This window comes from Poecile atricapillus, chromosome Z (assembly GCF_030490865.1).
Source record: "Poecile atricapillus isolate bPoeAtr1 chromosome Z, bPoeAtr1.hap1, whole genome shotgun sequence".
In the NCBI taxonomy this organism is placed as follows: domain Eukaryota; kingdom Metazoa; phylum Chordata; class Aves; order Passeriformes; family Paridae; genus Poecile; species Poecile atricapillus.
The window spans coordinates 1,203,649-1,225,927 of NC_081289.1; the positions used below are offsets into that span (position 1 = coordinate 1,203,649).

Below are 22,279 nucleotides of genomic sequence, written 5' to 3' on the forward strand. Positions count from 1 at the left end.
GTCGCTAGCAGCTTGGCAAAGTGCAGATCAGCACGTTTGCATCCAGGAGGACAGGAAGGAAAGAGTCAAGCTTTTTGTAGGGCCTCCTCCCTGGTGGGAACAGAATTTTTTTATGAAGGTTTACCCTGAAACAGGTAGGATTTAATCCCAATCTGAAGGCAAGGTGAGGAAAAAATCATTTTTGCAGGTGTGTTTCAGAGGAGAGGGCGGAAGAGATGTCAGTGGCAGCCAGCAAGGAGAGCAGAAGAGAGAATTCCTGGGTTTGCTGAGCAGCTCCAGGAACAGGGAGAGGTGTTCCCTAAAGGACAAATTGCTGTGTATCAGTGAATAATTATCAGCAACAGAGCTCTTGGGCTCTGAGTGAAATACCTTGGTATGAAAATCAGTGAAAAGGAGCTCAGTCTGTGTGGGGTCAGGGTCTCAAGCGACAGGACCAGAGGAAACGGCCTCAAATTGCATCAGGGGAGGTTTAGGATATTAGGAAAAAAAATTCCTCGTGGAAAGGCAGTGAAATTCCTGACTTGTCAGGCATTGGAACAGGGCAGGGCAGTCCCCATCCCTGGGGGGGGATTTCAAATCCATGTGGATGTGGCACATGGGGACATGGGGTGGGGACAGGAGGAGAGGGAACGGCCTCAGGATGGGCCAGAGGAGCCTCAGGGTGGATTTTAGGGAAAATTCCTCCATGGAAAAGGGGGTCAGGCACTGGAAATGCCCAGGGCAGGGGGAAGTGCCCATTCCTGGAGGGAATTCCAAGCCCTGTGTATGTGACACTTGGGGATGTGGGGCAATGATGGCCTTGGCAGTGCTGGGGAATGGCTGGACTCGATCTGGAAAGTGTTTTCCAACCTTAATAATTCCCTGATTCCCAGGACTCTCACTCCCCTGCGTGTGCCCTGCAGAGAGGAAATCCCTCTCCACATCCCTGTGCCTGACCAGGAATTCCCCAGTGGGGAATTTTGGGACACCAACCACAGCTCCTATTCCATCACCCAGCTCATTCCCAACACAAAGAGAGCTGAAATATCCCCCAGCCCATGCAGAGCTGCTGTTTTCAGCAAGCTCTGCCCACCCTGGCACACCTTGCCCTGCCCTTTGAAGCCTCCCCGTGGCGTTTGCCCGTCCCGGCCGATTCCCGGCGCTAATCCCGGTGACGCGGGGCTGGCACGGCCAGCGCCCGGCTTTGCTCTGACATCCTGGCCCTGCTGATGAGGCGCCTGCTGCTGCTGATCAGGATTTGTCTGCCCACCAACCTGGGTTAAAAATAGTCCCTCCTGTCCCACATCCGTGGCCGGAGCTTCCCCGGATCCCGTTCCAGGTGTGGGATGGAACCAGCACAACCCAGCAGGGGCTGGAACGGGAATTCTTTGGGTTTCCTTGTTGAGTCCCTAGATGGGAACGCAGAATGGTCAGAATTGGCCTTTTGGGGTAGAAAAACCTCATTTTATTGTCTTTATTTAGCCTGGAAAAGAGGAGGCTCCATGGAGACCTTACAGCAGCATTCCGGTGTGGAATGGGGACTTACAGGAATGAGGCTTACAGGAATGAGTTCCCACTGTCAGAGGGCAGGTTCAGATGGGATTTTGGGAAGGAATTCCTGGCTGGGAGGGTGGGCAGGCCCTGGCACAGGGTGCCCAGAGAAGCTGTGGCTGCCCCTGGAACCCTGGAAGTGTCCAAGGCCAGGCTGGACAGGGCTTGGAGCAGCCTGGGATAGCGAGAGGTGTCTCTGCCCATGGGAAAGGGTTGGAGCTGAATCTTTAGGATCCCTTCCTAAAGAGCCCAAGACCACTCTGTGATTCCTGGGGGGGAAAAAAATTTTGATGTGATGAGCACTTGAGATGTTCCAAGGCCTCTCTCCTCTTCACAAAGGCCTGAGGAGCACAAGGAGCCTCCTGGGTGGTTTTGTTCTCTATCCAAGTCCCACGTGAGGTCTCCAGGCTGCTCTTCAGCTCCAACCCTGCCTTGGAGAGCACAGAGGGAGGAGGAGGAAGCACCCTGGGCAGGCACCAGGAGCGCCTCAGCCCCTGATCTTTCCCCTAAAATCCAGCAGCCATTTTCCTGCTCAGCGTGTCCGTGACAGAATTCCCAATATCCCAAAAGAAAACCTGGGGCAGGGAAAAGATAAATCCCTGGGGTAGGGAAAAAACAAATCCCTGGGGCAGGGAGAAAAACAAATCCCTGGGGCAGGGAGAAAAACAAATCCCTGGGGCAGGGGAAAAAACAAATCCCTGGGGCAGGGAGAAAAACAAATCCCTGGGGCAGGGAGCCACCTCCGAGGCCTTTCCTTGGAAAGCTCCATCACTTCCATCATTTCTCCCAGTCCTGCTGCTCTCAGGGCAGCTCCCACCCCCTGTCTCCTGGCTTCTCCCTGACCTCACAGCATCTCCAGCACCTCCTGTGCCCTCCCCATGTCCCCTCCCCTGGTGAGTTTTGACATCCATTCCTGAGAGCCTCGCAGGCTCCCCAGCTGTCACAGCCCAGGCTGGCCCGCTTTAAGCACAGACCATTTACCTTCCACGTGTCCCGAATTAGGGGAAACGGACAGGAGGGCTGGGTCTGTTTAAAAATTAAAGCTGATTACAGGGCATTAACATTACATTTAAAGGAATAGACAGCAGCCCTCCTCTCTCAGCACAGTTGCAATATGTTCCCTTTTGTTCTGGGCTGCAAGAGGGAAGCGAGCAGGACTGCTGGCGACTCCAGGATTTCTTCTTCAGCCACATAAATTTTGAAAGAGGAGCTGCCTGTTGGCTGGTGCAAGAATTTAAAGCAGGCCTGGCTTTAAAACTTAAAACTTTAGAACTTACAGCAGTTCCCATCTTTGCCATGCTGACAGGAAGCTGAAATTCTTCTGGTTAATCCTGAATTTCCCTTGGAAAATTCAGGTGATCTGACACTGTCTTCTGAGTTGTGGTCTTGGGAAGTTTTGTATTTGACGGATCCTGGTTGTTTTCTGTTAAATCCCACAATTTACACGGTGACTCTTTGTCCCAAAAGCAGGAATTAGTCAGTCTGGCTGGGAACAGTCTGAATGTGATGCTTGACTGGGATTCCCTGTGGGTTTAGGTTGGGTTTAAAGCCCATTTTTGGGGGGTTTGTGTGATATTTGTCCAGGCTTCACCTTCATCTCACAGCCCCTCAGGGATTCAGGTGGCTCCAGAAGGAGCTGCTCAGTGCAGGATGGTGCTGAAAAGAGGCCTTTTGGCAGGTGAAGGGATGTGTTTGTATTCCCTGGATCCTGCTTTTCTCTGTCTTCAAGAAACCAAAGCTCCAGGGAGAGCTTCCAGCACATTCCAGGGCCTGGAGGGGCTCCAGGAGAGCTGGAGAGGGACTGGGGACAAGGCCTGGAGGGACAGGACACAGGGAATGGCTTCCCACATTCCCAGAGGGATGGATGGGATCTTGGAAAGGAATTCCTGGCTGGGCTGGAATTCCCAGAGCAGCCTCTGGATCCCTGGAATGTCCAAGGCCAGGCTGGAGCAGCCTGGGATGGTGGGAGGTGTCCCTGCCATGGCAGGGGTGGGACTGGAGGACCTTGAAAGGTCCCTTCCCTCCCAAAACCATTCCACGTTTCTGTGATCTCTTAATGCCTTTTCATTTGACTTCACCACCACCAACATTCACCTTAAATTCCAGGGGCTTTTTTTTTCAGTTTATGGAGATGAAATCCCCAACTTGGCTTTGAGAGCCACATCCTGAACTCTCCTGGTCCCCTCTGGGTGTCTGGAGCTGTCAGGACACGTGGCTCTGCAATCACAACAAAATTTTTGGGGTGTCTGCTGTAAATGGGAATTTTAATCCTTGGATGAGCTCCTGTCTGAAAGAGATGTGGTTGAATCCAGGCAGGAAAGGAATGGCAACCTTAGAGTTGGCATCTTCTCCTAAATACATCTGGAATTATTTCCTTGTTTGCCACTGTTTCCAGTCCAGGAAAGGGGATGGGAAGGATGGAGAGGTTTTTGAGGGGTGTCTGCAAGCAGATCCCACCAGTGCCACCCTCTGGGATCGGTGTTTTGGCTCCAGGATGGGACAGGGAATTGTTCTCCTGCCCAGCTGGGGTCAGAAATCCAGCTCTGCCCTGCCAAGTCCTTTTTCCAGCTCTTCTCTTCCTCCTCCACGCTCAGCCTAACCCAGACCAGAGGTTTGGCAGAGCTTGTCCAAAGCAGAGCTTCTTCAGGGGGTCCAGCCAGGAAGGTTCTGGAAGGGCCACAGGCACCAGCAGCCTGGGGAGAGCAGCTTGGTGCCATTTCTGCTGGAGACATCAGTGCTGAGTGTGGAGCCAAGGTGGATGAAGCCAAAATCGAAACCAGCTCTTCTCTGCTGCTCCTTTCTCCCAGGATAAATCCCCTGTGTGCTGAATTCTCCCTGTAGTAACAACTCATTCCAAACTACCTGGAGCACGTGGAAGCCCCACCTGGGCTTTTTGAGCCCATCTCTGGCAGATCTTCCAGTTTAACAGCAGAGGTCTCGGGACAGTTTGATGCTGCTGGCACCATCTCTGCTGATCCTGCTCCTCCAGGAAAGCCCAAAGAGAGATCCCAGCTCTTCCTCCTTTTCAGCTGCTTCCCAGAGCGGAGCTGAATTTGTTCCTGGAGTTCAGGGCACTTCCTTCAGCTGATGCCAGCTGACCCTTTGCTGCCCAGGGCTGAGGATGGGCAGTGTCCCCACAGCTGGGCAGCAGCTGGAGCATCTCCCAGTGCAGATTTTGGCAGATTTGGGCTCTCAGGACCTCTTCCCACGGTGGGCAGGGACAGTTCTGCACCACAAGCAAGGCTGAGGATGTCACTGCTGCTCCTGCCTGAGCTGTGCCACTTCTGCCCAAGGAATTCACTACCTGTGGTTCCCCCCAGCCAGGGCAGATGGTTCAGGGCACAGCTCCTGTCCTCCCTGGCAGGTGCCCTGCTGGGCTGGGTCAGGCCAGCCTCTCTCCACTGCAGAGCCGAAAATGTCAGAGCTGAGTTTGGAATGGATGGAGGCTCCTCTGACCCGAGGGCACTTTGGGAGCTGCAGGGCTCTTAATGGCTGTCCGTGGGTGTAGGGTGCAATCTGATCCAAATGGGAAGCTGGCTGAAATCCCAGCAAGCTGTCGTTGCTTTGTGGGAGGCATCTTAGGAAATGAGATGGGCATTGTGAGCTCTCCCCGCCCCACCAGGCAGCCCCAGGGAGGGAGAAATGCCCTGCCTGCAACTCGGGGCTGCTCCCTGCGCTGAGGTTTGCTGCCTTTTCATTTACCAAGCTCGTGGTCTTTTGTTTTTGCACCAAAATTTCCTCCCTGCGGGCGACTCGTGGTTTCTGTTCTCCTTTACTGCCTGCTCCCCTTTGGAATGTGCCTTCCCCACTTTCCTGGATGGACTTCTCCAAACTCCAGGTGGCTGCTGGTTTTCTTTGGCCTTGAAAAGTGCTCAGCCCCTCTTTTCTGAGAGCCTCAGCTGCTTCCTTAGCAGGGTCTGACCTCCCGAGTTCCTCTCTTGGTTTTTTCCCCTGAGCACATCCAGAGGATCGCTCGGTGCCTGGATTTATCCTCCCCATTGGATCTCCGGAGCTGGGACTGATTTTAAAGCCTAAAAGCACAGCCCTGTTTGTCTTACACCTCTGGAGTGTAGTAAAGAGCCCTGTCCTGCAGAAAATGTTTTCTTTGTGCACCAGCCCTGCCCTGGCAGAGCGAGCTTTTAATGGAGATGGGAGGTTTTGATGAATCCTCCCAAGTGGCTTCACTGAACTTGCAGATTTCTCTTTTCCCAAGTGAAGCTCTTTCCTCTTCCTCGGTGTTCAGCCCTTAGATTTGGGGCTGAGGAGGACAATTCCTGCTCTGGGGTTGACTGGGGTGTTATTTGAGGCTTCAGCAGGAGCCTGAGGAGATGCAGCTGCACCTCAGTGTCCCTTGGCCGGGTGGTTTTCTCCGAAACATTGGTGGGCACCCGAGGAAGAGAAGGGAAATTTGTCACCTTAAGGACTCTTCCAGCACTTTGCTTGGAGCCTGGAGAGCAGCAGGCTCAGCACTGGGATATCCCTCCTGTGTCCTGGAGTCCAGTGAGAGCTGAGCAGAGGTAAAACCACCTCCCCTTGCCCTGTGAGCAGCGGGAACGCTCAGCCCGGTGTCCCTTTGGGATGGGACAGAGGAGGGCGGTGTGTCTGTCCCTGCAGGCCCCTGTCTCCCAGTGACCTTCTCAGCTCATGGAGACAGCTTGGCTTTGCTGTAAAGCAGCTCATGTGACAGCAGTAATCCGCAGTGGGTAAACAGCTGTGCAGGAAGATTCCAGGGAATCGCCCTATTTTCCCTTCTCCACACACCCCGGCCGGCACACCGGGCCAGGAGGGTGGCACAGGCTGCTCCATCCCCACTGGGTGTCCCTGGAGCCGTCCCTGAAAAGCCAGGTCAGGAGCACAAACTTCCAGGATTCCTCCTGGCAGTCCAGGCCAGGTCCCAAGAATTTTAGATAAGCCATTCCTCCTCCAGTGGTTTCCTCTGAATCTTTTCCCAAACTGTGAGTTTGGATTTTTAAGCCTGAATTTGACTCCTGTCTCCCACCCACCCTCTGTATCCTTTGGCATCATTTATTCCCTCATAATTTACAAATTCCTCTCTCAGGGTAGCACTTTCTGATGCCTCATGGGGACCCTCTTCTGCTCCTGGGATACTCAATGGACTTTTTGCCAGCTGCCCATGAGAAGTTCAGTTCTGCCCTGGAGAAGATTCTGGGGACTGAGGGAGCACTAGCTTGGAATTGATTTCAAATTAATAATGGATTTATTATTCCCATCCCCAGCTTACAGCAAACTTCCTTTCCCCTCTGGGTTTTCCACAGATCCCTGAACTTCCCCATCTCCGTTTTCCCTGTGATTTTAACCTTCCACACCTCCCAGGGGAAGTTCAGTGAGTGTGTTCTGATGCTGGCGAGTTCAAGGAGCTGATGGCAGCTAAACCAGCTGGTTTTAGCCCGAGATCCAGGTTCCTGCATCCCCCACAGGCAGCAATTCCCCTCAGTTCCCTGCAGGAATGAGGTGCCTGGGATCAGGTAAGGTGGAATCCCTGAGTTTCTCAAGCAGGAACCACCAGCAGGGCGTTTGTGGCTGCGATAAATTGTCCACCAGTGGCCTGAGACAATCCCTTATTTCATGTAAGCCCAGCCCTCAGGAGGGACCATCTGTTCCTCTGGCCTAGGACAGATTTGAGCACGAGCCCTCGCAGTGAAAGGCTCTCTGCTGTTCCCCTGAGCCGCCTGATCTCTTCCCACTGGGGGGAAAAAAACCCCAAAAACCCCAAAGCTTTGTACTCCCGAGCATTAGGGGGGCTCTAATTGGTGTGTAAATTGGGACTGCTGCGTTTAAGTGGTGGACATGGAGCTAATGGAAGTGGAATTTTATTGCTGGCATAAATAGGGGATGTTCAGCTCCTTTGAAGTGGCAGGGATCAGCAGCTGGGGGGGGTTTCTGTTCGATCAGAGCCAGGAGTGAGTTTGGTCTCTGGTTTTTCCCGTTGCTCTGACCCATGGATGAGTTAGGATGTCCTTCTCAGAGGTTCCTGCTGCGTTTTCCTTGCCAAAAAAAAAACAAATAGAAAGTTTGAGTTGTACTTCTTCCAGATAGGAATGACTTATTAAGAGGTTTGAAATCCAGCAGAAAATTCAGATTTGGACTCAGCTGGGTTTTAGGTTTCTCTGTGTGTGTGTGTATTACTGCTGGAGATGTGTTTCCTCACTTGTGGGCCTCCCATCTGAGCCAGAGCAGTGGGAATCATCCCAGCAAATGAAAACCAGAAAGAATTCTCCAGCCACCACCACAGCCCTGTCGTTTTCCAACCTGCTCTGCCTGGGAAGGGACAGGACAGGCTCTGGCACCGCTTGATTCTCCTCACAAATTTTGCCTGTGTGGGTCCATGTGTCACAAATCTCCACTCAGGCTGAGACCCACAGGGACAAAACAGCGGGAAATCTCATTTTTGGGATAACAAACTCATCCCTCTCCCTGTACCCATCATTGCTTTCTCTTGGTGTGCAAAGGACTCTTCCAACCCCCTGGCCTGGATGGTCGGGGCACAAAAATTCTGTGTCTTCAGCCAGGCCAGAGCCCAAACTTTGGGTTTTTTTTAGCAACACAGATGTGCAGAGTTTAAAAGGGAAGAATCTGCCAGAGGCAACAGCATTCCAAGGATAAATACTCTCAGAAGAGCGGGGTAGGAACCCATCCCACCTGCCAGGCAGTGGGAGACGGTGGTGTACAAAAAAAAAGGAGGAATGTGGACTGTAAAAACTTGCTTTTTTACATGCAAAGTTCCACATCTGAGTCGTGTGTTGGCTGTGATTTATTGCTTACCTTGCTGAGGATGGGTCAGGTCCTACCTGGAGGGGAAACTGTGCCAGACGTGTCCCTGTGAAGGACACCAAAGCCTGGCCACTGCTGCAGGAGGGGATGTGCTGGTTTGGGATGCTTTTCTAGCTGGATTTGGAAGCTGTGCTTTGATGAAAAGGGAAAAAAAAAGGAGCCTTTGGGTGCATTTCCAGCCCCTTTTCCCCTGAGGAAAAAAGCCAAACTTACCTGCTGGTAGCTGGGCAGGACCTAGTGCGAGGTGAGGCTCCAGCTGCAGCTCACCCTGTCAAGGTAAAGCTTAAAACGCCTTCCCAAGGAATTTTCCTCCTCCAAAGGCTCTGTTGGGGGGCTGATGCCACCTCTCCTGGGTTAAGAGCACCGAATTCCCTGGCACAGAGGCACTGGTGGGGCACTGGAGGGGGAGAACCCGCGGCGCTGGACCCGCTGCCCGGCCATGAATGTGCACCCTGTTGTGGCAGGGAAGGCTCCTGGGGAGCAAATCAGCAAAAAAATGCTGGGAAAATGGCTTTTAGATGGAGCCAGGGCCTATCTGGTTACAGATTGCCTTTCTGCCAGCACAATGGCTGCTTTATGTCTCCGTGCGCTCCGTAGGATGGGCCCGTGTCCGTGCTCGCGTGTGATCCGTCGGGACCGGCCCAGCCGAAACCAGCCGGGCCCTCAGAGCCTTAAAAATCACCTGGAGCTCCTCCCAGGCCCCAAGGAGTGCCTGGATTTCATGAACTTCCCAGCTTTGTGCTCATGGGATATGTAGGAATTCCACGTTGGCGCTTTCTGCTCCTCGTTCGTCTCTCGTCCCTCTACGCCGGGAGAGTTTTACTGGAGGTGGCCTGAGCTTCTCCGTGATGGATTTCACTGCTTCGCTGCAGACTTTCCTTGTTGGGCCTCTCTGGGCCAATTAAATCATCTGAACCATCTAAATGTTTGTAAAATACCTGGCAGAGGTATTCTTACCTCCCACTCTACACGCACAATGTTCTGGGTGGAATTAGAAATATTTCAGTTGTTCTGCCTAAATACTGGGGTGCGACTCCTATGTGGGCACTGAATTTTTGCACTCGCCCAGTAAACCAAAGGACGCATTTCCTATGAATACATTAATCACCCCACTAAATCCCCTTCTCCAGCTGTAGTATTTCCCCTTTTCTCAGCCTTTTGCACTTGCATTTCATTGTCAGGCATCCTAGCAGCAGACTATTCATGTTGCAAGTGGACCGTGGCAGAGGGTTCGTCAGGTGAGTGGATTTTTGTGGCAATAGTTTGGAATGTTGGGATTTAGCTGATTTTGCTCTCGGACCTTTAGGTCCCTCTTGCTGTTTCTCATGGTTAAAGGGGCTGGTTTTTTTGTGCCTGGACACCGTTTGGGGTTGCAATGCCTTTGGGGTGGTATCACCCAGGTAATGAAATGTTTTCGTAATTTTAGGTGGTGCCCTGCCGTGCTTCACACTGTAGCCAATAATAAAAACCTATGGAAAATACAGGACACTAAAAGCTGTTTAAAAAAGCAGAATAAGAATCAGTTTCTTCCTCTGGGAGAGCCCCTGGGGAATGTTGGGCAGTCAGCAAAGTATTTATGGCAAAACCTACCGGGAGATCCCTTTTAGGTGATTGTTCAGAATCTCCTCGGTGGGTTTAACACCCGATTCCTGAGAAGAGGAACAGACTCATTTATCCTGAGGGGTTTGCTCTCTCCTCTTCCTGAGAAGCTTGGCACAGATAACCCCTGTCAGCCCCATGGTTTGTGTCAACACCCTGCAGATCGTGGGGAAAGCAAAGCCCAGCCGGAGCAGAACCTTTCTCTATTTTTGTCTGCGTTTCGTGTAGAGATGATTGACCACGAGAGACTTCTAATCTTCTCAAGGTGTGTCCACGCCAAAGCCAGCTCATCAGCCAGGCTTAGACAGGTTATTCTCTAAGCTTCCAGCCCTGGAGCCCAGGAAAAACCTTCCTTCCCACAGGTAGAGACATTCCCGGTGTTTGTCACCTCTCCTAAGTGACAAATGGACTCCAGTTTAAGGTGCCACGCCCTGGAGACCCAGCACTAGAGGGGCAGGTCTTGGTGAGGACTGAGCTTAAGCAGGGACAGCTTAATTCTGCCTCAGGTGATGCCCAGGGCCTGTTTTCCATCTCTAAATCCGCCCCATGAAGGGGAGAGGGGGGACAGATGGCCTCAGGAAAGACAAAGCAAAAGGTGTGGAGCTTAATCCACCCCCAGGAGATCAAACTGCTGTTCTGCTTTTCCCAAGCACCCTTTTCTTGGGAGTTTTTCCATCAAGAAAAACCCGGAAAACCTGGGATTTCAGGTTGTTTCCAATGTTAAACGTCATTGCAAGTTGTTTTTTTTTCTTCTGGCACTGTCCTTGCTGCAAGGAGGTGCTGGTGTCACCAGTGAAGGACTCTTTTGTCACCACTGCTGCAGGCTGTGGGTCTTTGCTGTGCCAGGGAAGAGTCTGAGCATCAGGTTGGGATCTTCCTTTTTCCATGGAAGTGCTGAGGCTCCAGAGGAGATAATTCCTGTAAATCAGGAGTTCCAGCCCTGTGGGTTTTGTCTCGAAGTGCTGCAACCTTAAAAGAAGAGTCAGGGCTGTGATGTCACTTCATTGACTCAACTTTGATATCAAAGCTTCAGGTGCCTCATTAAATTGTTCTTTATTGGGGTTTTGACCAGAGTAGCTCCCAAAAAAGCAGATGAAGGAGGATCTTGAATGAGGACTGCCGCCTTTTGAAATTTGCTGGGAAAACCTTCACGTTTTGGTCTGACTGGCACAGAGGTTCTATAAGGAAGAGCTGTGACTTGTGAGCCTGGAAAGTTCTCAGAGCTTAAATCACTGCGTGGGGGTTTTGTGATTTGTCAATATCACAGAATCCAGCTTGGGCTGGAAGGGACCAGAGATCATCCTGTGCCAGCCACACCTTCCACTATCCCTGGATGCTCCAAACCCCATCCAACCTGGCCTTGGACACTTTCAGGGATGGGGCACTGAGCCATTTCTGATGGGAAAAATCCTTCCAGTTATCATCCTAAAAGATGTCAGAGGTAATCATTGATGCTCTTGCAGTTAAGGTGGTAAAAGATGGAGGGCTGAGCTTTCATCTTATCTTTAACCAAGTGTCCGTGTTGAGAGATGTCTTCTGCTCCTCTGCCATTGCTGAGCGTGGTGGGATTCCTAAAATGCTTTATTTCTGAGGCTGGTTTTGCGTCAGCACCTCGTGCCTTAAGGGACACGTTCAGTTTGGTTTCAGTTCAGGATTTGTCAGGGTAACCCTTGACTCTGAGAGCTCTCGTTTCAGCTGCTGGAACCCATTAGAAACCTGGTTTATCTCCCTGAAAATACACCCTCGTGCCCACTGATTGTCCCCTTCCTCCACCTCTTGAAGGCCCCTCAAGTCACTTCCCCAGAAGGGAGGTGGTCAAAAGGATATTTTTTTTTTTACATCTTTACAAACCAAGTTCCCAGTCAAAGGAAACATCCAATAAACATCAGCTGTGGGACATTTTAATGTTTGTGCTGAGCAGTGTTGGCAGTTCCACTCCAGGTGGTGTTCAGAATCGCAGTTGGTGAGGACAGGAATGGGTTTCGCTCCAAGATTTTGTAGGACCAACCCCTTTCCTGAGCCAGCCTCGGTTTTACCTCCTCTAAAACACCTCCAGTGATGGAAACATCGCTCCAGAGCTTCACCGACTTTTATGTTTAGCTGTCATCTGGGATTTTTCCCACCTCCAAAGGTGTACCTCAAGCTCATGTCTTACTGGGGAAAAGATCATCAGAAAAGATGATTATTCCCTACTTACCTGCATCAGCCTTGGTGTATTTACACCTGGGAATTCAGACCAAAGCACTGCTGGTGCCCTTTCCTTGTGCTGCCCACTGAGGACAAACGTTTCATTTTTTGGAGGTCCTCTGGCTTGACTTTTTTTTTGTGTTCAAATCCACTCGTTCTGAACCGTTGACGAGAATTTCTTCCATCCCATCTCCAAAAGTCTCCCTCGGCTCTGAAAGGAGCGTGGTGATGAGATGGATTCTGCTGCCCTGTGTGCTAGGGCCTTGTAGGGCATTCCTGAGCACAGGAATTTCAGCTGGATTCCTCAGCCCCTGCCTCCAGAGGAGGGGAAGGAGAAGGCACGGGAATATCAATCACCAAAAGCTTTGGCAGAACGATGCTGAGCACAGTTTGCTCTGATTTCCCCCCAGTGGTGGTGGAAACAAAGTCCTCTGAATGAGTTGGACAGCCAAGAAGGTCCAGTGGAAAATTCCACTCTTTTTATCCTTTTCCATTTGGTGCTGAACCAGGGGGACTTTGTGAGGTCGCTGACTCCTGACCCTGCAGTGCTCACAGCTGCCAGCGCTTACATTTTTGGTGTTCAGGAGAACAGAGCAAGAAGAGTCAACCTTGGCTTCCCCAACAGCAGCACCAGCTTTTGGAGGGGACCTGCAGCTCTCAGTCAAGGTTCTGGGGTTTCATCAGATGATGTTGCCTTGCTACCAACCCAACAATGCCCTCTGAGGGGCTCCAGGGTGATCCCTCAAGTCATTGTGCACTTTCCCATAAAAAGTTTTTTTCCCAAAACTTTTTTTCCCCAAAAAAGTTTCTTTTTTGTCCCATAAAAGGATTCCCAAGAGCAATAATTCTATGCTGCTTCACGACCCCAGACTCGTGTCCCTACTCCTCCATGCCCAGCAGTGTTTCTTGTGACATCACAACCCCTAGAGCCGTGAACTCCCCTCAGGTAACGGCTCCACTCTTGGCTTCTTCCCTCAAGCACTTTTTAATCTGTTTTTTTTATTCTGCTGCACTTCTCACACCTTGATTTCTCGATCTGTTCTGAGCTGAGCTCTTTCAGAATACTCTCTAACAGGGAGTTCTGTTTATCTCAGTTCTCTGGGTCAGAAGAAAACTCCAGAGCTCGTTAGGATCTTGTTTCTCGTGTTTATTAGGATGTTATCACAAAACTTGGCAGGTCTCTCTAGACTTTTTGTACAAGTTTAATTTACCCTGCCCCTTTGGCTCTGATGGCATAAAATGGCCCTGAACCACGCGGCTGTTTCATCTTTATACTTATTTTTATCCAATTAACAATAGACACGTTAATTATTTTTCTTAATGACCCAATGACCCATCACCTGTGTGCTGCACTGTGACATTTTCTATTTAATCACTTGCTACTACAAAAAAACCTCTAGAAGAAGAAAATTAAGAAGAAAGAAAAGAGACAACACCTTAAATCCTCCTATCTTGTTTTCTATTTTTTAAACTATTTTAAACTTTAACTTTTTCACTCAGTGACTTAAGAAAACTCTTAATTTACACACTCACACTTTCAGCTTTTCTATCTCACTTTAACAGTTGTTTTCATGTATCACTATGAAAACACACCCATAAATTTCATGTTGTATGAAATTCAGTGTTCTCCTGGATCTCAGACATCAGAGACAAGGGCTCACACTCTCTGTGTCTCAGACTCCAGCACACGGGGGTGTTGAGAAGGTTCACATCATCTCCCCTTCTTGCTGGTGTCAGCCTGGCTCGGTGGCACAGGGCTGGGCATCACCCGGCACTCCTGGACATCAGGAATTGGAATGGTTCTCCACTTGCCTTCCCCTCCCCTTGCAGGAGCTGCTCCCATGGGAGTTCTTGGCAGGAGATCAGCTCTCTGATCATTCCTAGATGTTGTTGATGCTACCAAAGAAGAGGATTTTTCACTTTTTGAAGGAAAAAGCTTTTTTCTGGTCTTGTGTTGACGTTCAGCGTGGTGGCAGTGGTCGCTGTTTGGTCAAAAGTGGGGCTGGCTCCTGCCTCCTCACCCTCCAGGACTTTGAGTTCCTGTGTGAGCTCCAAGTGGAGGAGGTTTCATGCGAGGTCTGGCCATTCAACCTTCCCCTGACGTAGAGGGTTGAGCCAGGACGTTCACTGGAGGAGCCAGGAGGACATTCCTCACTCCACGAGCGACTGGCAGTGAAATTACGCACAATTCCATCCCTTCCCGCCATTCCACGTGGGAATTCCACCTGAAATTTTCGGGATGCTGCACTGAATATTGTCCAACCAGGTCGTTGAGATAACTCCTGTCTTGGTGTCAGCCAAGACCTTTCTCCTCCCCTGCGTTTCAAGGCTGGCAGGACCTCCAAATTCCCACTGCTGTAAGGAGAACATGCCAGAAATTCACAGGACTCGTGGCAGGATTCATTCCATCTGCTCAATGCTCCCAGTGCAGACAGAGCTCTGTCCCAGGTTGCCTTGGGCTGGTTTCCTCACCGATGGGACTCGGTGGTGGCCTGCAGTGGCATGAGATGTCCAGCTTTATTCGGGCTCTTGGCATTTGGATGTGGAACCACGTGGGCAGATGTCCAGAAAGCCAGCTGTGTCCAGGGCTGACCCCACAGCGTGGGCAGCAGGTCAGGGGAGGGGACTGTCCACCTCTGCTCTGTCCACCCAAGGGACCTGCAGAGCTCTGGGGACCCCAGGAGCAGAAGGTGGAGCTGCTGGGGGTGTCCAGGCTGGAGAAGAGAAGGCTTCAGAGCCTCTTGAAGGGCCTAAAGGGGCTCCAGGAGAGCTGGAGAGGGACTGGGGACAAGGCCTGGAGGGGCAGGACACTGGGAATGGCTCCCCACTGCCAGAAGGCAGGGATGGATGGGATCTGGGGAAGGAATTCCTGGCTGGAATGGAATTCCCAGAGCAGCTGTGGCTACCCCTGGATCCCTGGAATGTCCAAGGCCGGGTTGGATGGGGCTTGGAGCATCCTGGGATAGGGAAAGGTCTCCCTGCTCGTAGCAGGTGGCTGGACCTGGGTGATGTTCCCTTCCAACCCAAACCGTTCCATGATTCCATGGCCTGAGCCTCTCCAGGCTGAACGGGAGATAAGGATGGACTCAACCTGAGGTACCAGGAAGAAGACAGGATGTCTTCTTCATGTCCCTGAGCTGGACAATATTCCATATCCTGCAGGACTGGGAATGAAGCTGAAGCTAAAGCCTTGTCCATGATACTCTCTTTGATCTCAAGGGTGAGGAGATGTTAAAGCAAGGCAGAAACTGGCACCGATGACCCAAACAATCCCGGATGTCCAGGGCATTTCTGGTCCTTGTCCCAAATTCCCTGAGCACTGAATCATCCCACTCACCCAACCTTCTCCCCTAAAGCCCTTTGGGGTGGTTAAATGGAGTCTCCTGCAGTGTAGGATCACAGCTGCTCTTACGCTCCGTGCCAGGTGAGATTTCTTTATCAGACACCGCGTGACTTTTCGTCTCTCAGTCCTGTGTCTCTGCCCTCAGGTAGATCTGACTTATCCCTGTTCTCCCATGAGCTGAAACCTCTTCTCTGCTGAAGCAGCAGCAGTTTCATTTTCCTCTGGCCCGTCACAGTCCCCTGGCAGAAATGCAGCTGCGAACATTTTCTGACCCAGCTTTAGAGTCCAACCGCAGCCACCTCGATCAACTCCCGTCCTTTGATTCAACCCCTGTGGCCTTCCATGGCTCTTCTCCTCCCTTGGCCACCCTCATGTCCTACCCTTCCCCTCCACAGTGTCACCAGCCATGCCAGACCCTCCTTCCTCCCAAAACCAGCTGATCCTCCACCAAAAAAACTCTTTTTCTGGGATGTGGCAGGAGCTGGTGCTGTCCCAGCTGCCTCCCTCGTTCTCAGCTGCCTGGAGCCGCCTCCTCACCCCTGCCAAGGACAGGAGGGACTTTTTTGGGTGGCAAAGGCAGAGCTCGGCTGCATCTTCCTGGGAGCCTGGGGTTTGTGCTGCTCTGTGTGTGATCCGTGTTGTCCCTCCCAGGCAGGAGCTGGTCTGAGCAGCCACAGATTCCAGTGGGATCCCATTTCCCTGCCTGCCCCGCTCCTCACGGCGCTCCCCGGCCCCGCTCCACTTTCTTTGCAGAAATGTATTTTCCAAAGACTTGAGAAGTCGGTTTGGGGTTAAGGTTTTTTTTTTGTTTGTTGGTTTTTTTGGGTTTTTTTTTTGTCTAATGGATTTCCTGTTTTTAATACAATTGAAAGGGTCTGAAATCCATGCTTTAGATTAACATATGCCAGCTAGATTAGGGCTAATCAGGGTGCAGGTCTGAGCAGATGCAGCGCGGGGCCAATCCCAGACCTGATTACAGCATCTCAGTGCTTTAATCGTCTCTCTCCCAAGGGCGATCAGCTCTGCTCTAATGCACAGCAGACTTTCCAGCCCTCTCCTCCTTTGGTTTGTTACCACCCCTGGCAGGAAGGGCCGCCACGTCATCTGCTGAGGCGATTTACGTTAATCCCACGCAGAACGGGATGTGTGCGGCGCCGTCTCTCACGGAGACCTCCCCGCGCTCCGAGAGGTGGCCGGGCTGGGCCGAGCCGTGTCTGAATTAACTCACCCTTCCCAAACGCCCCCCTTGGGTGCTCAGGGCTCGCCGGAGCCCGGTTTTGGCACGTTTGGACACGCGGAGGGATCGTGGCTTGAGCGTGGCGTGGTTCGTGGCCCTCGGGGGTGGTGCTGGTGGTGGTGGCTCTGCTCCTTGGGTTGTCCATGTGCCGTTTGATCTCCTCTGGGTTAACAACCCGAGTAACCCAAAGGGCTTAGTTGGATTGTTGGTCTGGAGCGGGGATTTGAGGTGCATCCCAGGCCAGAGCTCCAGCTCTTGCTTAAACTGGGATGTGCTGTGTTCTCCCGAGGGGTCTGCTCGGAGATTTCCTTCAGCAGGGCTGAGCCTGAGCTCTCTTTTCTCATTTCTTCTGTTGCCTGAAATTCCCACTGGCCAGAGAGCGCCCCAGGAGCCGGGAACCTCCTCCTTCCTCCGCGCCATTCGTGGCAGCCGGCGCCGAACAACCAACCAGGGAACCACTTCCTTGGCTGGCCTTGGGGAACGTGGCCACGACCCCTCGGGCTGGGGGACCAGAAAACTCCCCAGCCCACGGGAGGGCTTTGGGACCCCGAGGGGAGGGATGTTGGAGCAGCGCTGGGGTCACCCACCTGCTCAGCACGATTAACTCCTAAGCTTTCCTGTCTGCGCAGGGAGTTATCCGAGGACACGGAGCCGCCTCTGTTACCAAACGATGCCCTCAGCTCTGCTCCCTGCTCCTCAACCCAAAGGGATTGCGCTGCTTTTTTGGGAAAGCCTCGCTCAGGAACCTGCTGTCGTGGCAGGGCTGGCCATCCGTGCTGCTGGAAGGATTTGTTGACCTCAAAAATCTGTTTTTTCCCCCAGCAGAAGCGTGGGTACTTTCTGAAATATCTAAATTATCTCTCTCGTCCAAATGCCCCTTGGCCAAGCCAAAGGTGGAGGTGGGCACAGGGATAATCCTGGAGTAGAACGATGGAGTTCCTCCTCCCAGCCTGCAGGATTTGCCATTCCCCTGCCCTGCCCAGCTCTGTCCAGTGCTCCTTGCAGGTTTTTCCCACCTCTTTCACATCCCAGTAACCCTCAGGGGCCTCGTTGTTTGGTTGTCACCTTGGTTGGTGTTTCCTGGCTCAGCAGGACTCGGCACTGCGGCGTTCTCCTCCCAGCCCGAAGCTTTGCCTGCTCCATCCTCACCTGATCCGTTCCTGCAGCTGGGCCAGCCTTGGGAAAAGCTGTTCCCACTTTGCTGGACCCATCCATGACTGGGGAAGGGCTGAGAAGGGGGGATTGCTTTCCTTCCTCTGTTTTCTATTTCACATATAAAGCGTGTGAGCGCCTGAGGGCAGTGCCAGGAGCAAGTTTGGCTTGGCCAGGGTGTGCTGGTCCCACCCTGCCCTTTCCCCGTGAGGGGAGAAGGGATGAGCAGGGATGGAGAAGGAGCAGGAGGAGGGGAATTGTGTTGGAGAGGGGTTTGTAATGGGATTCATGGATGCAGAGCAATGGGATTCCGCTCATGTGCCACCGGTGGGGAGGTGTCTGAGTGACCTGCAGAGTTCCAGGGGATGGGAGAAGCTGAATTTATCCTTTCCTCAGCCCCATGGTTCCCAATGCTGGGCATATCCTGAGGAAAAGGCGTGTGGGGAGTGGGTTCCTCGTCAGTGGGTGATCCCTGGTGGGCAGTGGGGTGGGTGGGAGCAATCCCTGCCTCCAGGAAAACTCGACCTGATGGGTTTGGCTGAGCTGTGCCATCCCAAAACATGGCTGGGCTGGGTTCCTCCTCCAAAAACGAGGTCATTTCTTTCCTCCTCATCCTTATTCCCTCCCTGCAGCCTCACGGCCCCGGGGTGTGGTCCCCAAGGTGCTGCCATCCATCTGATAGATGGGATAGAATCTTCCATCATGGAATGTTTTGGGTGGGAAGGAACTTTTAAAGATCACCCAGTTCCACCCCATCCATGGGCAGGGATACCTCACACTGTCCCAGGCTGCTCCAAGCCCTGTCCAACCTTGGACACTCCCAGGGATCCAGGGGCTGCTCTGGGAATTCCAGCCCAGCCAGGAATTCCTTCCCCAGATCCCATCCATCCCTGCCCTCTGGCAGTGGAAGCCATTCCCTGTGTCCTGTCCCTCCAGGCCTTGTCCCCAGTCCCTCTCCAGCTCTCCTGGAGCCCCTCCAGGCCCTGGAATGTGCTGGAAGCTCTCCCTGGATCCTTCCCTTCTCCAGGAGAACATTCCCAGCTATCCCAGCCTGGCTCCAGAGCTGAGGAGCTCCAGCAAATCCTCCTCTGGATTTGCTCCAGCAGCTCCATATCTTTATAGAGTTGAGTCCCCTCCTCCAGCTGGGACAACTCCAACCCCCCAAAGAACCAGAGCAGAGCAGCCCCCAAAGCTCTGGTGGATGGATGATGGATGGATGATGGATGGATGGATGATGGATGGATGATGGATGGATGGATGATGGATGGATGATGGATGGATGGATGGATGGATGGATGATGGATGGATGATGGATGGATGGATGGATGATGGATGGATGGATGATGGATGATGGATGGATGATGGATGGATGGATGGATGGATGGATGGATGATGGATGGATGGATGATGGATGGATGGATGGATGGATGATGGATGGATGGATGGATGGATGGATGGATGGATGGATGGATGGATGATGGATGGATGGATGGATGGATGGATGGATGGATGATGGATGGATGATGGATGGATGGATGGATGGATGGATGGATGGATGGATGGATGGATGGATGATGGATGATGGATGATGGATGGATTGATGGATGATGGATGGATGGATGATGGATGGATGGATGATGGATGGATGGATGGAGGATGGATGGATGGAGGATGGATGGATGATGGATGGATGATGGATGATGGATGATGGATGGATGGATGATGGATGGATGATGGATGGATGGATTATGGATGGATGGATGGATGATGGATGATGGATGATGGATGATGGATGGATGGATGGATGATGGATGATGGATGGATGGATGGATGGATGGATGGTGGATGGATGATGGATGGATGGATGGATGGATGGATGGATGATGGATGGATGGATGATGGATGATGGATGGATGGATGATGGATGGATGGATGATGGATGGATGATGGATGGATGGATGGATGGATGATGGATGATGGATGGATGATGGATGATGGATGGATGGATGATGGATGGATGATGGATGGATGATGGATGATGGATGGATGGTGGATGGATGATGGATGGATGGATGATGGATGATGGATGGATGGATGGATGGATGGATGGATGGATGGATGGATGGATGGATGGATGGATGGATGATGGATGGATGATGGATGGATGATGGATGATGGATGGATGATGGATGGATGGATGGATGGATGATGGATGATGGATGGATGGATGGATGGATGGATGATGGATGGATGGATGGATGGATGGATGGATGGATGATGGATGATGGATGGATGATGGATGATGGATGATGGATGGATGGATGATGGATGGATGGATGGATGATGGATGATGGATGGATGGATGATGGATGGATGATGGATGGATGGATGATGGATGGATGGATGATGGATGATGGATGGATGATGGATGGATGGATGATGGATGGATGATGGATGGATGATGGATGATGGATGGATGATGGATGATGGATGGATGATGGATGGATGATGGATGGATGGATGGATGATGGATGATGGATGGATGGATGATGGATGGATGGATGATGGATGATGGATGGATGATGGATGGATGGATGATGGATGGATGATGGATGGATGATGGATGGATGGATGGATGATGGATGATGGATGATGGATGATGGATGATGGATGGATGATGGATGATGGATGGATGATGGATGGATGATGGATGGATGGATGGATGGATGATGGATGATGGATGGATGGATGGATGATGGATGATGGATGGATGATGGATGGATGATGGATGATGGATGGATGGATGGATGGATGATGGATGGATGGATGGATGATGGATGATGGATGGATGGATGGATGATGGATGATGGATGGATGATGGATGGATGGATGGATGGATGATGGATGGATGGATGGATGGATGGATGATGGATGGATGATGGATGGATGGATGGTGGATGGATGATGGATGGATGGATGGATGGATGGATGGATGATGGATGGATGGATGGATGATGGATGGATGGATGATGGATGGATGGATGGATGGATGATGGATGGATGGATGATGGATGGATGATGGATGGATGATGGATGGATGGATGGATGATGGATGGATGGATGGATGGATGATGGATGGATGATGGATGGATGGATGGATGATGGATGATGGATGGATGGATGATGGATGATGGATGGATGGATGGATGATGGATGGATGATGGATGGATGGATGGATGATGGATGATGGATGGATGGATGATGGATGATGGATGGATGATGGATGGATGGATGGATGATGGATGGATGGATGGATGATGGATGGATGGATGGATGATGGATGGATGATGGATGGATGATGGATGATGGATGGATGATGGATGGATGATGGATGATGGATGGATGATGGATGGATGATGGATGATGGATGTCACCTCACCACCACTGTCCCCTCACCCCGGGCTGTGCCACCTCCCGCTGCCACCGCTGTCCCCTCTGTCCCCGCAGGCCTCGTGCAGATCCCGGTGAGCATGTACCAGACCGTGGTGACCAGCCTGGCCCAAGGCAACGGCCCCGTGCAGGTGGCGATGGCGCCGGTGACCACGAGGATAGCGGACACTGCCGTCACCATGGACGGGCAGGCGGTGGAGGTGGTGACCTTGGATCAGTGACGGAGCAGCGGCGTCGCGGCGATTCTCCTCGTCTCTTACGCGACTTCGTGGGTTTTTTTTACACCTCTCCGGAGATGCGATCAGGTGGCATTTGAGTCTCCCGGCTTTGGAAACGAAAGGTTTTGTTGACCTTTTTTTTTGTTTTATTTTGTTTTCTTTTTTTTTTTTTTTTTTTTTTCTTTTTTAAACCAGAAAAATAGAAAAAAAACAAAACGAATCCTGGCAGAGGATGTGTGTAAAGTGCATTTTTCTAGCGCCACTCTGCTCTCCGAGGAGCGAGAAGCCAAATTGTGACGGGACTTTGATTCCAAGGAGGTTGAAAAGAAAATAAAAATAAAGTGACCCTTTATTGCCCCGTTTTCCCCTCATGTGGGATCGAGCAGGAGGAGGCTGGGGGGCAGCACAGACACCCTCAAGCCAGCACCGACCTCGACAGCAAATTAGGTATCAAAGATTTTAATATGGACTTTTATATTCCAAAAAAACCCACCCTGGAAAAAACAACAACAAAAGAAAAAAAAAAACCCTAAAAAAAAAAACAAAAACAACAAACCACAAAAAAAATAAAAAAAAAAAGTTTGGAAAAAAAAAAGACTCCTCTCCTGGGAAGAAAAAAAAAAAAAAAAAAAAAAGAAAAAATATTAAAAAAAATAAAATAAAATAAAATGCATGTGTGACTGCAGGGGGGGGTGGAGACCTCCCGAAGGGATGATGCTCTTCCAGGAGCCTGCCAGAGGATCCCCTTGGTGCACACTGGAGACCTGTTCC

General features: G+C 51.5%; 1 protein-coding gene across 3 annotated transcripts in view; it reads left to right on the top strand.

Annotated features, from left to right (window-relative positions):
• NRF1 (nuclear respiratory factor 1) overlaps positions 1 to 21,692 on the top strand; it is a 64,895-nt gene extending 43,203 nt beyond the window's left edge. For 2 of the 3 annotated variants that reach the window (XM_058865256.1, XM_058865257.1), the window contains exons 11-12: positions 9,504 to 9,560; positions 21,348 to 21,692. In XM_058865256.1, the coding sequence (XP_058721239.1) occupies positions 9,504 to 9,560; positions 21,348 to 21,511 (221 nt within the window). In that variant the 3' untranslated portion in view covers positions 21,512 to 21,692. The remainder of the gene's footprint in view (positions 1 to 9,503; positions 9,561 to 21,347) is intronic. The other variant, XM_058865258.1, reaches the window with a different exon arrangement.
• Positions 21,693 to 22,279: the final 587 nt, after the last annotated feature.